The 18,490-nt window shown below is 33.5% G+C and overlaps 2 protein-coding genes across 2 annotated transcripts; one reads left to right on the top strand and one right to left on the bottom strand.

Moving 5' to 3' along the window:
- The first annotated feature begins 1,456 nt into the window (after positions 1-1,456).
- Positions 1,457-11,948, top strand: LOC114283815 (uncharacterized). Its single transcript, XM_028226684.2, has 12 exons — positions 1,457-1,913; positions 3,212-3,296; positions 3,933-3,984; positions 4,080-4,100; positions 4,194-4,247; positions 5,551-5,601; positions 7,319-7,381; positions 7,870-7,935; positions 8,116-8,154; positions 9,339-9,461; positions 9,579-9,671; positions 11,302-11,948. Exons 1-12 carry the CDS (start codon positions 1,820-1,822, stop codon positions 11,545-11,547), a joined length of 987 nt encoding a protein of 328 aa, XP_028082485.1. The 5' UTR covers positions 1,457-1,819; the 3' UTR covers positions 11,548-11,948.
- A 670-nt stretch (positions 11,949-12,618) lies between these two features.
- On the bottom strand, positions 12,619-18,223 carry LOC114283814 (phosphatidylglycerophosphate phosphatase PTPMT1). The gene is made up of 6 exons (XM_028226682.2): positions 17,196-18,223; positions 16,610-16,732; positions 14,695-14,788; positions 13,684-13,766; positions 13,511-13,600; positions 12,619-13,192 (listed from the first exon to the last, which is right to left on the bottom strand). Exons 1-6 carry the CDS (start codon positions 17,412-17,414, stop codon positions 12,800-12,802), a joined length of 1,002 nt encoding a protein of 333 aa, XP_028082483.2. The 5' UTR covers positions 17,415-18,223; the 3' UTR covers positions 12,619-12,799.
- Between the last annotated feature and the right edge of the window lie 267 nt (positions 18,224-18,490).

Consider the following 18,490-nt stretch of genomic DNA (forward strand, 5'->3'; position numbering starts at 1 on the left):
CTAACATTGAATAGCCTCCCGAAAATTGTCTCACCCCCCCTAAGATACAATAGTCTCCCATATAGGGTATAAAGAGTCTGGCCGGACTCCATATCCGGCGGACTAAAAAAAAAACAAACGTCAAATTGAATGTTTCTCCCAAATTATAATCCGCACAATAATCTCCCCTTTTATCCCTTCACTCAAACACACCCTTACCGATATAAATGTCCAGTTCTCATTGGCTATCACAAAACCCAAACTTAGAAGAATAAGCAACCAACAACCTACCAAACTAACTCAAGCGGTCGTAGTAACTTGATAAAGCCTTAAGCAGCGGTGCACTTGGGCGGGTTTGAGTGAGTTAGGGGTTGTTTAAGACCAGTACAAGTTGTGCTGGGATTTGTTTAGGGCTCGCTCAAGTCTGAATTGTAATTTGAAATTATCTATTCAAGTCTGGTCCGAGTTAAATCCGAATTGTTTGAATTTACCCAAATTATACATGAATTTCAATTTTTTTTTTCTTCTTCTTCTTCTTCTTCTTTCTTTTGCAGCTGCATTATGAAATTATTAAAATTTAACTCTATTTACATTTTTTTATTTATAGAAAATTATTAATACCATCAAAATAAATAATTTATATAATATAAGAAAAATGTGACTATAGTAATCTTTACAATTTATAAGTGAAAATAAAAAAAAAAAGATTTTATGTTATTTGTATATATAATATATATTCAATATGATTTAATAATCTAAATTATTTTAATATCATGTAATGGCTAATAATTTATATGTATATTTAATATTTTTATATATCTATATATGTATAATTCGGGTTTTGAGTTGTTCGGATTATTTGACGTCTTTACCTAAGCTCATATCGAATTTAAAAATATGTTGTCCAAGTCTTAAAAAAATTTAAACTAGATTCAAGTTACTCGCGTTGAACTTGTCCAAGTTGCACCCCTAGCCTTAACGCGGGTTTCAATTTGGAAAGGTTTCATTCTTTTCCAGCTGAGCCATAATACATACAATTAGTAAGGCAAACATTTTATTAAGCTGATTATAAACTTTTTAAATTGAAGTAAATTGTGTCTAATATTAAAAATATGAATTCAAATTTTTACTTTTGAGACACTTACTATAACGAATCAAGATCCCCTCATTATATTTCCTACTTACACGATTATTGAGCTCACTTTTAGGTCCAATTTTAATAATTCAAATCATTTATATTTTAAGATTTATTCAGTATATCATACTTGTAAAAAATTAAGTTGATCGGATATCAGAAAATATGTGTTCGGAAAATTGTTTATTAATTTTTTTTAAAAAATAGTTTTTAGTTCGAGTTTTTTGAACATATGCTTTCTGATATCCGATCAATTTAATTTTTTATAAGTATGATATACTTAACAAATCTTAAAATATAAATGATTTAGATTATTAAAATTAGCCCCAAAAAAAATCCAATAACCGTACAGTAGAAAATGCCAGGGGAAATGCAAGGTAGGGATCCTTATTCCTACTATAACAACCGTACAGTAGAAAATGCAAGGGGAAGTGCAAGGTAGGGATCCTTATTCCTACTATAACACCATCTCAGGCCTCGACTCCGGAGGATCTGGGCCCGATTTCACCCCTATCTGCTTTTGGACGTTTTTAACAACCTACCAAACTCAGAGAGAGGACTTCAAAAAAAAAAAAAAAAATGCAGTAGCTCATCCGACCCACCCAGTGCGTCCTCTTCCTGGAGAGACAGATACAGAGAGAGTGAGAGAGAGAGAGAGATCCTATTATTTTCACGACTCCAAAGCCCTAATTTTCTGGAACATTCATGGCTCTTCGCTCATCATCACCAGTCATCATAATCGCCATCGCCTTCACTCTCGTCTCAATCTCCTCCTCCCTTCCCTTCATCGTTCTACACGGTAATCTATACACAAGTGTGTGTGTGTGTGTGTGTTTGCTTATGCATAAATGTAATTTTTCATTTGGATTGTGTTGTTATGTACTTCGATTGATCTATTGATGAGCTGATGCGTCTATCTTAAGCAATCGATGTTCTAATTTAAGCTTGTGGTTTATTAGTAATGAATTCTCTCCATTTTTTTGTATCTAGTAGTTCATCGATTTCATGTATGTATTCAATGTTATCGTTCAATCCAGTTATCGTGGTAGTATATGCTATATATATATAGGTACACAATAAGTTTGAGTCCTGGTATTGACAACAATGAAGAGGTTTTGAATTTGACTTGTGTAAATTAGATACCAGTTAGTAATGAATTCTCTCAATTATAGTATGTATTCAACGTGATATTCAATTATGGAGGAATATATATATATATATATATATATATGAACAATAGGTTTGAGCCTTTGTATGACAATAATTAAGAGGTTTCGAATTCTACTTGTGAAAATTAGATAGCAGGCTTAACATTTAAATTAGTGATTTAAATTTTTCGTAATTGATTGTTTACGTAGTAGTGGATCAGTTATGTGAAGTATGTGAGAATTACAACATCAAAGCATGAATTGAGGAGCTAATAAAGAGGTCATACTCAGTCCTCCTGCTTACAAAAAGATTAGGTAGTGGTAGGCAGCTCAATTGAGGAGCTGATATTGTCAACCAAAAAAAAAATTTGTTGTTGTGTCATTGGTTTAAGGAACTCATAGCAACTAGTGCACAGAGAGAATTTAGACTTGATTGACCTTGCAGTGAAACTGAGATCATAGTAGAAGGCCTCACGACGCAGGATAGCAGTCTCATTCTTATGCAGAATTTTCCTGCAAGAAAATACATTATAGTGCAGAATTTTTTTTAGTTACATTTTTTTTCCAATTTCTTCTTTTTTTCCTATGATTTTAGACCTCACTACATGCTTCCTGCATTGTTTTGAGAGAAATGCATCGCAGGAGGAGGGCTGGAGCCTCATTCTTATGCAAATTTTTTGGGCAAGACTAATGTGTTCCATGTCTCTTTAGTCACTCAAATTTTAATATATTCTAATGGCTTGTAAAGATATTAGATATATGATTGTTATACTTGGATTTTTCTGGATTTTAGTGATATCTTTTTGGGCTTTTGGGATTGCAGATTTTTTTTACAGGCTTTGGTATTTTTTCTTCTCTTTTTTATTTTTATTTTTTTACTCTTTTAGGTAAAAGAAGTATATTTATTTCCTTTAATTTCATTGCTTTTGAAGTATACTTGTTATGGCAGGAATAGGAGATCAATGCTCCAACCGAGGAGTTAAACGGTTCACTGAGCAACTGAGCAAGTGGTCAAAATCTGAAGGATACTGCATGTATGATTTTGTAGTTTCAGATGACTTCTTGTTTTATGTCTCCCTGTATATAATTCTTCTTGTGATTGCATATTGATCTTGTGTCAAGTTATCTAAACCGATTGCAATCATATTGTCTGTATGCCTTGTCATTCCCCATCAGATTCATTGTGGTTTAAAAAGAAAGATATACCATAAAAGTTCTTAAAACAATTAATTGTAGATCAATGATATTTTATGATCTTAAGAACATTTAATAGGAAACAGAATGGAACATGACTCTAGTCAATTGAATCTGATTTATATTAGGATGGAGAACCCACTTTACAAGCTAAGCCATATTAATGATTTCCAGTTTGGAAAGGAAGGCCATTATAATTTCAGCAACTGAAGTATTAAGAGATTCAGAAATTCACCTTATTTCTTTTATAGGTTAGTTTTGAATTTTGCCATTGGTAAGTAACATAACTGGGGGTTATGGATTGGTTTCTGGCTTTGTTTTTGATTCCTGTGCTGTATGCTTTGGAAGTTTATGTCTACTGATGTGAATAATAGGGAAACAACTCATAGTCAAGCTGAACTGTGATTTATATGTATATGTGACCCATTATAGTTTGCTGAAATACTGATGTCTGTTCGCTTCTTCCCCTGCTGTAGAGAAATTGGAGACGGCTCATGGGATTCTTGGTTTATGCCCCTACAGGAACAGGTAGGACCTAGCATAATAATGTTATTTGGCTCGTCATCTAGAAGTGTTGTTATTTGTAGTCAAGTTTTAATTTGTACTGTGCTTAATATTTACAGGCTGAAGAAGTTTGTGACAAGGTGGTGTATCTCCATGGCCACCTTCGGTGGTTCCATTGTTTTGTTTTCTAAGTTTGATTTTGCCTAGTGACTACTTCATAATCAAATCGACAGGTGAAGAAAATGAAAGAACTCAGCAAGGGTTTCAACATAGTTGGTCTCTCCCAGGTGATCAATGAGGATTGGATATTTTCTATTTTTTGCAGTGCATTTGTATTGCTACATGCATTTATAAATGTTTTTCTTTACTAGTCAGGAGAATGTCTTTAGTGGCTGCATATACTGTACTAGAGGAAAATTGCAATTTTGATATCAATAGAAATGAAGATAAAATGATTAAAGGATAGGAGAAGGTGGCATTGATCAACCTCTAACATGATGGATAATTATATCCAGAAACTGTCAAGGCTATATCACTATTTAGTTTAGTGGGTTAAAATAATTAAACAAGCATTTGGCAAAGTTTAACTCTTTTAAATGACGTTACTGTGCTATTATGTGGCTCAATACAAGGTTCAGAGAGGTAATTCCATGTATTTTTCAGGTATGGAATTATCACCAGCTCAAATAGTCCATCTCCTTTATGTCTATGATTTTCTACCTTCTTTTGCTTTTTGAAGAGTTTTCCATATGGTTTCCAGTGCTCGAGGGATAATTATCTTGGTGTGTATTATTGTTAATAGAAGATACATTAGCCTGGTCAGTTAATAGAAAAATGCCAAAATTCTCTGTTTAGGATTTCAAAACCTTTATTTCCTAATATTCCTTATCCTTAACCCAATTATGTACTTTTAAGTCTACGAGGACAAACAATTCATGATGATCACACAATTAAATTTCAATAAAAGAAACTGATAAAAATGTTTAAATGTAGTATAACGTGTAGTTGGTAAGTTCAAACACTTGTCGGCAAGGTTTTTTTTTTTCCTACTGTTTTGTAATTTTCTTGAAGCCACTGATTAACTTGGTGATTTTATTTTTTTTAATCAAAATATTTGAGGGCCCTCAAGATGTTGCTATCCATATGCATTTACTGCACCACAACGTGAAAATGCTTCAAAATACATTATAGCATAACCAATATCTGTTTTCTGTTCCTAACTTCACCTCTTAAATTTGGTAAATGCAATTATACAACACTAAACAGTATTCACAGTGAATTCTTGAGATAGAGCTGGTTAAGGGTGAATAATATTATTGGGATGGGAGGGTTTCTTCTCACATAAATGCATAGTTCTCGTGACTTTTAACTAATTCCATTTTAAACTTTGGTTCTTAAGGAAAACTAATTATTCTCAGATCTTGTCCGGCTAAAACAATTGTTCATATAATCTGTTTTTCTCAATTTTCTGTTTTAATTTTTTTTTATGCTTATTATAATGAATTAATCATTTTCAATATTCATCTAAATGCTGATGCTCTGGCAACTTCAGTGGTGCTAACGTTCTAAATTGTTTTCTTTGGTTGACAGGGTAACCTAATAGGTCGAGGTGTAGTAGAGTTTTGTGATGGAGCACCCCCTGTAAGAACCGGCTTAATAAGAATTTTGCTATTTTATTGGTTTCTCTCCACAATGAATTTTGAGTTTGTCATTATATGAATTGTCATTTGATTGGAAAATACTGTTTTATTTGTTATGTACATACACGCATTTAGCTATTTTACATGAGCTGTGGTTCAAGTGGCATTACGAATGAGATCAAGTTCTTTATGATAGTTGGCTGGTTACTTAGATTGGACATGTTCTTCAACTAAATAGATTTATTAATTTACATAGAAGCTCTTCTTGATGTTGATTGCCCGATCTTGTTGTCTTTCCCTTCTTCATCTATCCTATTTCAAGGGCAGCATCTCGTTAAAATCTGTAAAAAGTTGGCCAAACTGAACAATGGAGGCAAACTTTGTCGCATCTATTCACAATAGGCCTAATTTTGTGCCGTGTCAAGGGTTGGTGTAATGATATGGGTAGGTGACAACATGCACAGACAACATCTATCATTGAGTGAAAATTTCTATGTTACCAGAAAACACTGATACCTTAGCAATTTATGTATCACGTTCCGAAACATTGTACACTTTCTTCCAAAACGGTAAATTTAGTGATCCGAAACGATACCAAAAGTTTTTTTCCAATATATTTTTTTAAATGTTACCTTAGGAGAGGGAAAAAAACAAGTATATGAACTAAAATCTAAGGTGAGTTAAGTTTTGACCAGAGAAAAAAATCAACAATGGGTCATAATTTTCATAGAAATGATTTGCTACATGAAAATAAATAAATAAATTGATACCTAATAGTTAAAAGAAAATTACTCTAGAAGTACCTTAGATTCTTAAGTGTAATATATATAAGCCTACTCCTATCGTATCACATTTTAGAGCATATGGCGTGCCCCGTTCCATGTACCGGAACGATCCACATTTTAGGTAACATAGGAATATTTGTTCCCCAAGAAAAAGAAAAAAAAAAAAATCAAATGCTGACAACATGCACATATATAATTTAAAGGCATATTTTTGTTTGGCTAATGTGATATGTCAACTGGTAAAGTTCATTAGTGAACGAACACTGAATAAGTGTTTCAAGGAGGAGTTCAAGCAGTGAGTCGGCACAAGAGGTGTTAGATCTTGGAGGAGAGGGATGTCTATTGTAAGGAAGATGGAAAATACGAGAGGTTCACGTGAATTTGCAATTTCCTCCCGTTGTTTTCCTCTTTAATCTCATCCTTCCACTCAATTGTCTCATCAAATCTCTTCTTCACTTAATTTCAACTTAGCTGCAGTTAAACTTCCTCAATTGGAAGACATGCATCCATTGAATCCAATGAAAACTAGAAGCACCTTAGTTCTGCATCTGACCTTTTCACAAGCCATTGACTTAGGCTGCAAGTATGGTGAAGGAGAGGGCAAGCAGCTTCATCTTATTGTCTTGCTGGAATTCTCAAGTTTCAACAGTCAGTTGCTCTACTATTGTTGCATAGTTTCTTCTTTTTCTTTTTCCCCATCTCCAGTAAGATTTTAACATCTGGCTCTAGCAAATAAGCACATTTGACATTTACTGGTTGCTTTCTAGGGTCACATTTTCCCTTCTAATTGTGGTTTTAAACTATCTCTAATGACATAAGGAGTCAAATGGTCAGTGCAATGGCACATTTGTTTTGTAATGTAGTTTAATACATCTTTCTTTCCTGAACCCCCGAGTCTTTGACAATGACAATTTTCTCCCTTTTATGGAACAGGTAAAAAATTTTATCTCATTAGGAGGACCTCATGCTGGTACTGCTTCTGTTCCTCTTTGTGGTGTAAGTGCGGTTATAATCTCTTTGTTATTATTGCATCAAACTCAACAATATTTAAAATTCCTTCAGATATGAAGTGTGGAGAGGTTATAGGGCAATGTAGGAAGGGAGTAATAAGTTAGAGATTTATCTGTAACTTGATGGATTCTAGTCCAAGTAGGGGATGGCATATTATGATTATCCCAATTTTGCTGAGAAAGAACAGGATATGAAGAGGGTATGGCACCATTTGAAGTTTATTTATCTATATAAAAAGAAATAGTTCTAAGGGTGAGTGTCTTATTATTCTCTTTTAAATTTCAATTCAAACTTTTGGGGCAGACAGCACATCTCATGGGAACTTTAAATCTCTTTGGCGGAAGAGTGTAACTAAATCCTAGAGTTCTATAACTCAAAATCAAATAAATAAGCCTGTCATCGGTTTGGATTCAAATAAACGTTATAACATTGTAATATTTTTTTATTTGAAACCTAATTTTTTGCTTTTGCAGTCTGGCCTTTTTTGCATTTTGGCAAACAGCCTAATGAAATCAGAGGTCTACAGTGACTATATCCAAGTATACATCTCTCGAACTTGATTCAGTTATACAACTTTACTAGTGTTGGAAAACTTTCTTACATGTGAACTTCTGAAGAGAAGATTGGTTGTATGCTTCTCTTCACTTCTTGTCAATTTTAAATCTTATTATGTTCTCTAATGAGACTTAGTGCGCTGGATTTTAATTTGTGGATGGCAGGCTCACTTGGCCCCTAGTGGTTACCTTAAACTACCAAATGTGAGTAATCTTTATTCTCTATCTACAGATGTTATGTGTATGTTTAGAGATGGTGGTTGGAAGGCCCACTAACTAAGTTACATGGACACTTTAAAATAAACCAAATACTCTTGTCGGACACCCGACATTTGGATAAAGGGGTAAGATATGTGTCCGATACTTTTCATTGGACATTTATATATTTGTATTTAACACTATCATTATATGTATATATTACTGTAAAATGAATAAAATGTCTTTTTGACACTGTATGTTACATATGACATCATTTTATTTCACATAATAGATTAAAAATATAAAAATATGACCATTTTTTGCCAAGTACATGTATTCTTAAATATGAGGTTTGATGGGTTCCAACCTCTAGATACATACCCAAGTCCATCTAAGATAGTTTGGTAGGTTTGTTTTGAATAAAATATCAATGCATTTTCCAGATTCTCATTGCATGATTTTTTATGTTTTTGAATGATCGTTTCCATCTTTTATCATCAATTTCTGTCTATAATATTATAGTAACCCCATTGTCTATTGTTCAATCCCATATGCTTGATATTCTATTATTATATTGACCCCACTTCACTCTTTGACTTTTGAAACTATTAATAATTTTGCAATCATCCATCTGGTCCTTTAGTTCATATACCACTCGTTATTCCTTATTTTCATTTTGGACACGCATAAAGTTATACATTATCAATCTAGACCATTCCAGACAGTACTTTGTAGTTTGTTCATTGCAAGACTAAACATAAAAACCAAATTTTTAACAAATTTTGTTATAGAACAAGATCACCGTTCAAGAATTTATATCATGTTGTTTGTTATTTTGATGTTTTAATCAATTGGTGCCTGGGTTACCCTGTAGTGTACCTGGGATGGCTTAAAAGAACTGTTATATCAAATGACGTCATGTTTTAGGAAGTCTCAAAATCATATAACCAAGTAGAATTCAATAGCTCCTCCTTCTACACTGTTTTGGGTATAAACAAAATTTATCTGTCATTGTCATTTGTGGTGGTGGTATCCAACCATGTATAACTAAAATTTAGATTGAAGTTCTCCCTCGGTGTTACATTTTCAGTCTTGTAGGTGGGAAACACAATTTTAATATATTCATTTTGTCAAAGTACTTTCTCTTCACTTTTAATTGCTTGAGGTCTGAATCAAATTCTATTTTCCAGAATATTCCTGCATATTTAGAGAAATGTAGATTTCTGCCAAAGCTGAACAATGAAATCCCTGAAGAGAGAAATGCCACTTACAAGAAACGGTTCAGTAGTTTACAGAACCTGGTGCTTATCATGGTGAGGTGGCATAGTTTATATCCCTTTCTCTTTTTTCGTTTTTTTGTGCAATTTGCATGTTTTGTCTGTTGAAGAATGCTCTTATTAGTTCTCCATCCTTTCTCTGCATATCAACAGTTTCAACATGACACTGTTTTGATACCAAAAGAAACCGCCTGGTTTGGATATTATCCAGATGGGGCCTTTAAACCGGTTTTGCCTCCACATCAGGTATTATCTCTACTTCTGAGGAAAAAATAGTTATGTGCTTGTCATAAATAGTGCTTGCATGTGTACTGGTCCAACAGGTGATTAAAATTTTGGGAAATTTAGTCAAAACTCCTCTATTAGACCTTTATTTGGTGAAAATGACAGCCCAATTTATTTTTCTTCATAAACCCCTTAAGAAAAGAATACATAATTGAGTAAGGACAAATTTTTTTTTTCCCCCTTGGATTGCCAAAATAACATGTAACTATGAATCAGAGTAATATATTAATGTCAAATAGAGTAACATGTTACTGTGAGACAGAGTAACATATAATTGTCAAATAGAGTAACATGTTACTGTTTACATTAATTTCAAGGGTAATAATTTTTTTTTTTTAAAGAATTTCATAGTCAACATGAATCTTATTTATTTGATAGATCTTGATGAGAAAATTCTAAAAATATTAATTTTATTAAAAACCAACATCTAGATCAAAAGTTATATTATTTTAAAGTTTAATATTTTGATAATAGTGATATTTGTTGGACTTTTCAAGGAAAAAATTTGTATTTGTCCTTAATGCATTAAAATTTTATTATGAAGGGATTTTGACCAAATCCCCCATTAATTTTTTAGTTATTTCCCAAAGCTATGAAATATCGGATTTCTTGTAAATGACCAAAAAGTTTAGACAGCAAGGGAAACTATGCAAATGCCTAATATCCAATGTTCTACACACTAGTGATATCTCATCAGCCATCATTTGTTAACTCCTTCAGGTTCATACATTTAGCTAATGATCCATTCTTTATATTATGTCTCTTGCTTTCATGGGTACATTGTCATCATCCTGAATAACAGCACACGATTCACATTTTAGTCATCTCTGTTATGCACTTTGGAAAAAGAAAGCTTGTGAATAAATGAACAACTGTTGGACACTGCCAGACCATAGATTACCGTCAAGCATATATGGTTTGATACTGCATGTTTCCTTGTTACTCTATGAACTAAAAAAGTTTGAACTTTTAGTTTATTTCAGTTCTTGCTAGGCATTGGCATCAAGGTTGCCAAAAGGCACCAGTAGAAATTGTTCAAATCAGATGCTAAATGGTTCAAAGCATTGTTACTTAATTGTGGGCTAGGGTTGAGGTGATGAGGAAGGACATGATTATCTTAAATTTAACTACGGATATGATTGCATATAGAATAATTGGAGGAAATAAATCAATGTAGCCAATCCCAAGCAACTGAGACAGAGTCTTGTGAAGTTTATAATTATACTCATCTTGCACCTTTTTTCTTAATCGTCTCCTTGGGATTGTTTAAACTCCATGTAAATATGACAATCACAGGAGCTGATGTGTTGGTTGAGGCTGTGGCTTGGGAACCAAAAATCTTGAGTTTGATCGTATGTTTAATGTTTATGGATGATTGAATGAATCCATGAGGGACTCCCCTTGGGATTTGGATTCTCTGTGACTCTGGACTAGTTTAGGAATTAACCTGTGCTAGTAAAACCTATCACGACATGTTAAAAACATTTTGCGTTTTGGGTTTCTATAGATGGAAAAATAAAAGGTCCACAATTCTCAGCTTTGCAAATATTCTTTTTTTTCCCTTTATTTTCACTATTTTTGGTCCGTGCAGACTACACTTCATATAGAGGATTGGATCGGTTTGAAAACCTTGGAAGATGCTGGGAGGGTCAAGTATATCAGTGTGCATGGAAGGCACCTTGGAATCTCAAATGATGATACAAAAAAATATGTTGTTCCTTACTTGGAGGATGAATCATCAGAAAAGTACAGCATTAAAAGGCAGTCTCGCAAGGAAATGCAAGTTATTCATCAGAAAAGTGATGAATCGTCTGCCGAAATGATAGTTCAAGAATGATATCCTTATACTTGGCCAGTATCAATCATGAGCCTCATTGGAGAACTAATTGGGTTTGCAGATGACAGTCATCTACACCGTTGATTAAGCTTCGGCTAAAAATCAATTTAATTATTTAATTTGGAACCACTAAGCATATTGAATTGTGCAGTATTTGTATGTTCATGTTTGGTCCTGCAATATCTCAGCACTTGGTCTGCATTTGTGAGGACAATACATTCTTGGTGTTGAATGTATTTAGTCAATGAATGCCCGAAGGACACTTGTAAAATAAGCTGCATTTGTGAGGACAAATATATTCTAGGTGTTGTATGTATTTTGTCAATGAATGCCCGAAGGACACATTTGTAAAATAAACTTGAAATGATTGTATATGAATGTGTTGCAAAGAATGATTAAAATGTGGAGATTTAAGAAGGAATTTAGAAATAAAAAAGAAAAAGAGTGTATTAAACTAAGTAAAATATGAATCTTTTCCTTTTCTTTTTTAAATCTTTTCAAATCTCCCAATGCACTCATCACAAGATGAGAAGAAGTAAAACATTAGTTGTTTCCATTTTAATGAAAATTTGTACCAAATAAATTGCATGGACAAATAAACATAGAAAAACCAAGTAGCATGTGTGTTTAGTAGAACTTTTTAAATGTGATTTGAGAGTAAAAATTTTATTGAGTACGTGAGTTTTAAAATTATGATTTGAGTATGAAAAATTTGTTTAGTAAAAGAGTTTTAAAAAGAATTTTGAAGATTTTTTAATTGAGTGAATTTTTTGATGTGACATAATATTTGATACAAAAACTTACAACCCATAACCAAATATACAACTCAAAATTCTATTAAAACACATAATTTTTTTTTAAAAATTTGAAAAATATTTTTTTCAAATATATAAAAATTAACACATGTCAATTACAAAAAAAAATACATATATATATATATATATATATATTTACACTGTTCCGATCAACCGGCTGGATGACCGGTTAATCCATATTTTCCCGCCTTCAACCGAGTTTGCAAAAGTGAGTGGAATTATGATTTGAAACTCCTAAATAAACGTGAAGCGCGAATGATATAGTGAAATTGTATTTTGAGAATACAACTAAATAGAACCTTATTTTCTCGTCCACAATATATACACCGGAAAGTCAACAGACAAAACAAATGAAAATAAAGAGCTATTCACCTTTACACATACGAAATTGGAATTAAAGGACAAACATTACAGAAGGAAATCAGAAGCAAATCTTCTCAGTAGACATGAATGTCTACACTAAGAACTCCCAATTGATTAGACCTAATTGGGCAGCTGCTCTGCAAATGCATGTTCTCGCTTGAAATCTTCTGCTGGGTTTGGCAGCGAAGCCACATACAAGATAGTCTTGCCAAAGCCGACTGACCAGCAACTCGAATCCTGCAGACTACATTTAAATCTGTCCAAATCTTGCTTCTTATAGCACAAGAATCATGGCTTGGATCGTAGCCATCCAAATCCTCTTCTGTTACCATGACCACAGAGCCATCATCAAATGCCACGAGATCTCGTGCAGCGAAGAATTTTGGACTTTTCAGTATTAGACTGGTAATCATGTGGCTTGGTTTACAGGCCGGATTCACCTTGAGATGGTAGTAATCCAGAACAGCCTGCAATCAGTGACCAACACAATAGCTCATAGTATGGTAAAAAAGTTAACCATAAATTTTTTGAGTAACCAAATCTACCAAAATGTTATGTGCCATAGCAAAAATCCAGAAGCCACTCAATACATGGCTCTAGCTATCACAACTAATCTATGGTTCTACAGCGGTTTTACCTCTCTGAAGAAATGGTTCAATTTGATATCGTCAGTACAACAGTTCACCAAGTACAACAATGCATTAAGGAACTGCTCCATTTCATGCACTTTAAAAAATTGTATCCAAACAAAGGATGCAAACCCTAGCCAGGTTAACCCAACATACCTGCCACTGGGAAGGGGCTAAGAGTACTCTGGGCCGAATTGATTTCACATAACTGTATGCAGCCTCAGGCATCATCTGCTTGTGTTGCACCTAAACAACACAAAGAAAGCTTTAGAAAGGAGAAATACCTTCCATCTTCGTTGATTTCAAGCATTTCTTGAATTGGCACTCACCAGATAACATATAACAATGGTTGTGCTGCGTCCCCGACCAGCTTTACAATGCACATACGTAGATCGCCCGCATGATGCATTTTCTTCAGGACATAAGAAGGATTATTTAGGAAAACAGAAAGTGTTGCTCATATGCTGAAATTTAATAGCAAAATGCTAGAAAATTAGGATTTCTCAGTTCAAATAATAATTGAATACTTTGAACAGAACTTGAATCTGTACCAAAAATGCCACATGTGACTGAACCATCTTATTATGAATCTATCCAACCCCAGAACAATTCCACTTGACATGTAATCAATGCAATTACAGAACACGATCAATTTATTTTGTCATCAGAACTGATAACTTCCCCTAAATTGCAAAACATTCTCAATCAGTTTATTGAACAAACAGATTATATTGCTCAAATTATTTTCAGATTCTCATCCTCTATTCCCAATGAAAGTTTACCAACATTGCATATAAATCAGGTGTCTACTGTTCTGTTTTATTTTATCAGGTGTCCATTGTTAAAGTCAATGCATACAAAACATTGTTAGAAACTTAGAATCAACACAGACAGAGCAAAAATCTTAACAAACTGCATTTCTAGGGGACATATATGCCTTAGGCTTCATTGACCACCCTATTTCCTTACACAGAAGAGAAAGCAGATAAAGGACCAAGCACTAGGATATAAAAAATTTCCCTTCTAGAAAACTAATATATTTTAGTGACTCAGGCATTGCATAACTGGTGATACCAAGTTGCTTCACAGTACCAAAGTTGCTGTTTGAATATTAAAATAAGGAAGTTTAAGGTTTGCTTGAGATGAATAGTATTTTTAGGGGACCACATATTTTTTGTCTGATACATTAGCACCAGTGAAATGGCCATTTGACTAATGAAATGGCCTTTGATAGGGCCGCACGGAGAAGAAGGATTCATGTAGTCGACCCCATTTGATGGGACTGAAGGCTTGGTTTGGTTTGGTTTTGGTTTACATTAGCACCAGTGAACAATACTTACCATGAATGAAGTCTACAGCTTGACATATATCACTCAGTGATGGAGCAAAGAGGTAGTCTCTTGTCGGGAGCACCAAATGATCAATGCCATGAGCCTGCCACAAATTAACAACTATAAACAAATGGAAGAACATAGTAAAAAATTTACATAATACTCAAAAATTGCTGAAGGATGTTAATAATCATGAAGTTATAACAACATACAGAACAATAGCACACAAATCTCTATATAATTTCTCTCTTGTGCTTAAACATTTAGACTGATCTAGTAAAGCTCCCATAATCCCATCCAAACAGATCAGGAATATTCAAGGATCCAACATACAAGTTTCAATTATATTCTAATTACTTTGTATTCACGTCATTGTAAGCTTAACCAAACTGAATACGCAAGCCAAATACCAGATATGATTTTTAGATGAATAATCAACTCCAAACAGTAGAAAATATAGCTTTTATTTTGAAGAAACATTTAACAAGAACTGGCAACTAAAAGAATACAAAATGAAAGTCGTACATGAAAGAAATAACTCACCTGCTAAAGCCAGGGACAGAAATTTTTCTGGACCAATTTGTACATGACCTTGGTTGTCCAAATATTTGGTCAAGTAGTAATTAATTAAAGGGGAACTTACATATAGGTCCTAATAGATGGACTTATTGTCTAATAGGTCTTATGATAATTAATGACGTTTTTCATCAAACACTATTAAAAAACATTACTAATTGTTAATTTTCAGTGACAATTTGAAAATTATCACAAAAAATGTCACTAATTATAAGTTTTAGAGACATTAAAAAAGCGTCACTAATTTTTAATTTTCAACTACTTTTTGAAAAATTCGTCACAGAAAAACATCACTAATTGTAAGTTTTAGCGATAATTTATAAAAACTGTGACCAAAAAAAAAAAAAAAAAATCACTAGTTGTCAATTTTTAGCGATATACGCAAAAAATCGTTACAAAAAATTATTTTTAGCGACGATTTTACTAGAACTTATTTTCAATAGGACTTGATGGGAATTAAGTCCAACTATTAGAACATATTGGTAGTTTATCCTTAATTTTTAAATAGATATCATATGAGCGATAACATAATCTGTTGACAAAGTGCACTATGCACTAAAGAATTGGTTCTAGCTTTGAGTCAGGACTATTTTAAAAGAAAAATAGATTAAAAAAAAAAAGGGTAACTACAACTCCAGTAAAACGATTCACATCAAAAGCACAAGCATTAATTTTAATTTGTCCAACAAAACAATTGGCCTAACTATACAATTTGTCAATTCCACAAAATCTGCACAAATGTTAAGTGAGTGGTAGCAATTTTTATTTTTTTAAAAATAGAGGTAGCAAGTATAATAAATGACTGGTCTTACATAAGACGTCATCCACCAAAACATGATTATTCTTACAACTATCTTTACACATGGATGCATGAGGCAGCACGCAGCCAATAATAAATAAATAAATAAATAAAGAGGAACACATTTATAGAAGAGAGGCAATTGGGATACATAACAATATCAGAACCAGGATGCATTATGATATCACAGTAGAACAAGAGCAACTTTCTATCTTAATAATGAAAATGAAACGTAACAAGGTAACTTATTAGAAGTATCAAACATTTGGTTATCACTCCTCCAAAAAGGTGACACTAAATTAGCATTGGTTATTATTGCACGCCTTTACAATAATCCACACGGTTACATTTGTCAATTCTCTAATAGCCCACGGATAACACATCCCAAAACAAAAAAAAAAAAAGGAAAAAAAAGAGAAGAAAAAATTGAAGAAAAATAAGTAACCATTAAGCCCACATATAAATAATTTTTTTGGAACACATGCTTTATAGAGAACAAACTATGCCAAGCAGCAAAAACAAATGCATATGAAAATTAAAACAACTCACTAGATATAAAGATGTTGGAACCAAAGTCTCATAGGGCTCATTTAAGGTGATCACTCCACAAACACCACGCTCCTTCAGCCGTTCAACATCAGATGGAAATGGGACAGCACCTAATAGTACAAACTGAAAATGGGCACATAATTTGGATATAAGTAAAATAAATTTAAAATGTACAAATATTAAAGTTCAAAGAGCCCATAAAGTGCACATCTCCTTATAATCACCAGACAATTATAATTTTTCCTTTTGGAAGAGCAACCCTACAAAAAAGAGCAATGCTACATGTACTAAAATTTTTACTAAAAATCATACTAAACTATGTGTCCAAACATCATTATATGTCCAAATATTATTACTTTTTTGACAAACAATCATATTTGGCCTTTTGTATTTTTAATAAGATTTTTAGTAAGAGTGTTACTATCTATAGAATTATTCTAAAACAAAATCCAAGGAAAAACAAACCAATTGCACAAAGGTAGATCATTAACAGCAAGAACATGCCAAACATTACATGAACAAAATGAAACACAAGCAATAAAGAATAACACAAGTTAAAGCCAACGATTTGCAAATACAATTATACCTCATCAATCCAGTCCCACCACCGAAACTCAACCTGAACCTTATTTCGCACAACATTGTACAGAAGCGTAGGGTAAAACAGTGCACGAGCCCCTGCTCCAACCAAAACCTTCTTCACATCCAACACCACAGTGCTGCCTCTCACCACCTCATTACCATATCCTATCTCCTCTTCATCACTTTCCAACTCCTCTCTCCCCTTCAATTCCTCTATATACATAATACCTCAAATTTCAATCCAAACAATCACAAATTCACAGTCAGAACAAACCCAACTCTTCACAAACCCCCAAATCAACTCACTCTATATTCACAACAATCGAACAAATACCAGATTTTCACATCCCTTCAAATTCCACCACTTTTGGTTATACCATAGCGTGAGAAGCACTAACAAATCGAATTTCGAAAGATCAGAAGACAATCAAATCGAGAAATGTAGGGATTGCGAATTGCTACCATATTCCAGACAGAAATGCATCAATCGAACGGTTAGAACGTAACGGAGACGATGAGCATCGACTCGTGATCAAGTGAGAAGCCCTAACAAATCGAATTTTAGGAAGATCAGAAGACAATCGAATCGCAAAAGGTTGGTATTGCGAATTGCAACCATATTTAGCAAGAAATGAATCGATCGAACAGGTAGAACATGGCCGAGACGTCGAGTGAGAAGCCCTAACAAATAGAATTTAGGAAGATCAAGAGACAATAGAATCGCGAAATGTGGGAATTGCGAATTGCGATCAAATTCAGCGAGAAATGAATCGATCGAACGGTTGGAACGTGGGGGGGACGATGAGCATCGAATCGTGACCACCGATTGGGGGAAGAATAGGAATAGAATCAGGTCTGGCTCTGGTTGGAAAACAAACCCTAGAATCCGAATATCAAAGCCCTAGAATGCACTCTTCTCTCTCTCTCTCTCTCTCGAAACGGAGATAGGTGTCAGTTACAAAAGAAGTCATGGCACGTGGCACCAGTGTAGCGTCTTTCGGAATCGGAGGAGGGATTGAGTGACACCGCGGTTATGAAAGTGTGTGAAATGGAAGTAGTTACATGCCACGTGTATAAGAATGGTCAACTTTGTTAGTAGTATTTTTTATTAGAGTAATACTAGAGATCCTAAATATTCTATCAAAAATTTTACCAAATGTCTCCCATAGACCCATGAGAGATATTTGATAAAACTTTTTGTATAATTTTTGGAGCCGCTAGCATTTTTGTATTGATTAATTATATGAAGAGCTATTAAATGATATACAAGTCTATTTTTTAAATTTAATGATGTGCAAG

Source organism: Camellia sinensis, chromosome 11, assembly GCF_055761805.1.
Source record: "Camellia sinensis isolate YWXY chromosome 11, ASM5576180v1, whole genome shotgun sequence".
NCBI lineage: Eukaryota > Viridiplantae > Streptophyta > Magnoliopsida > Ericales > Theaceae > Camellia > Camellia sinensis.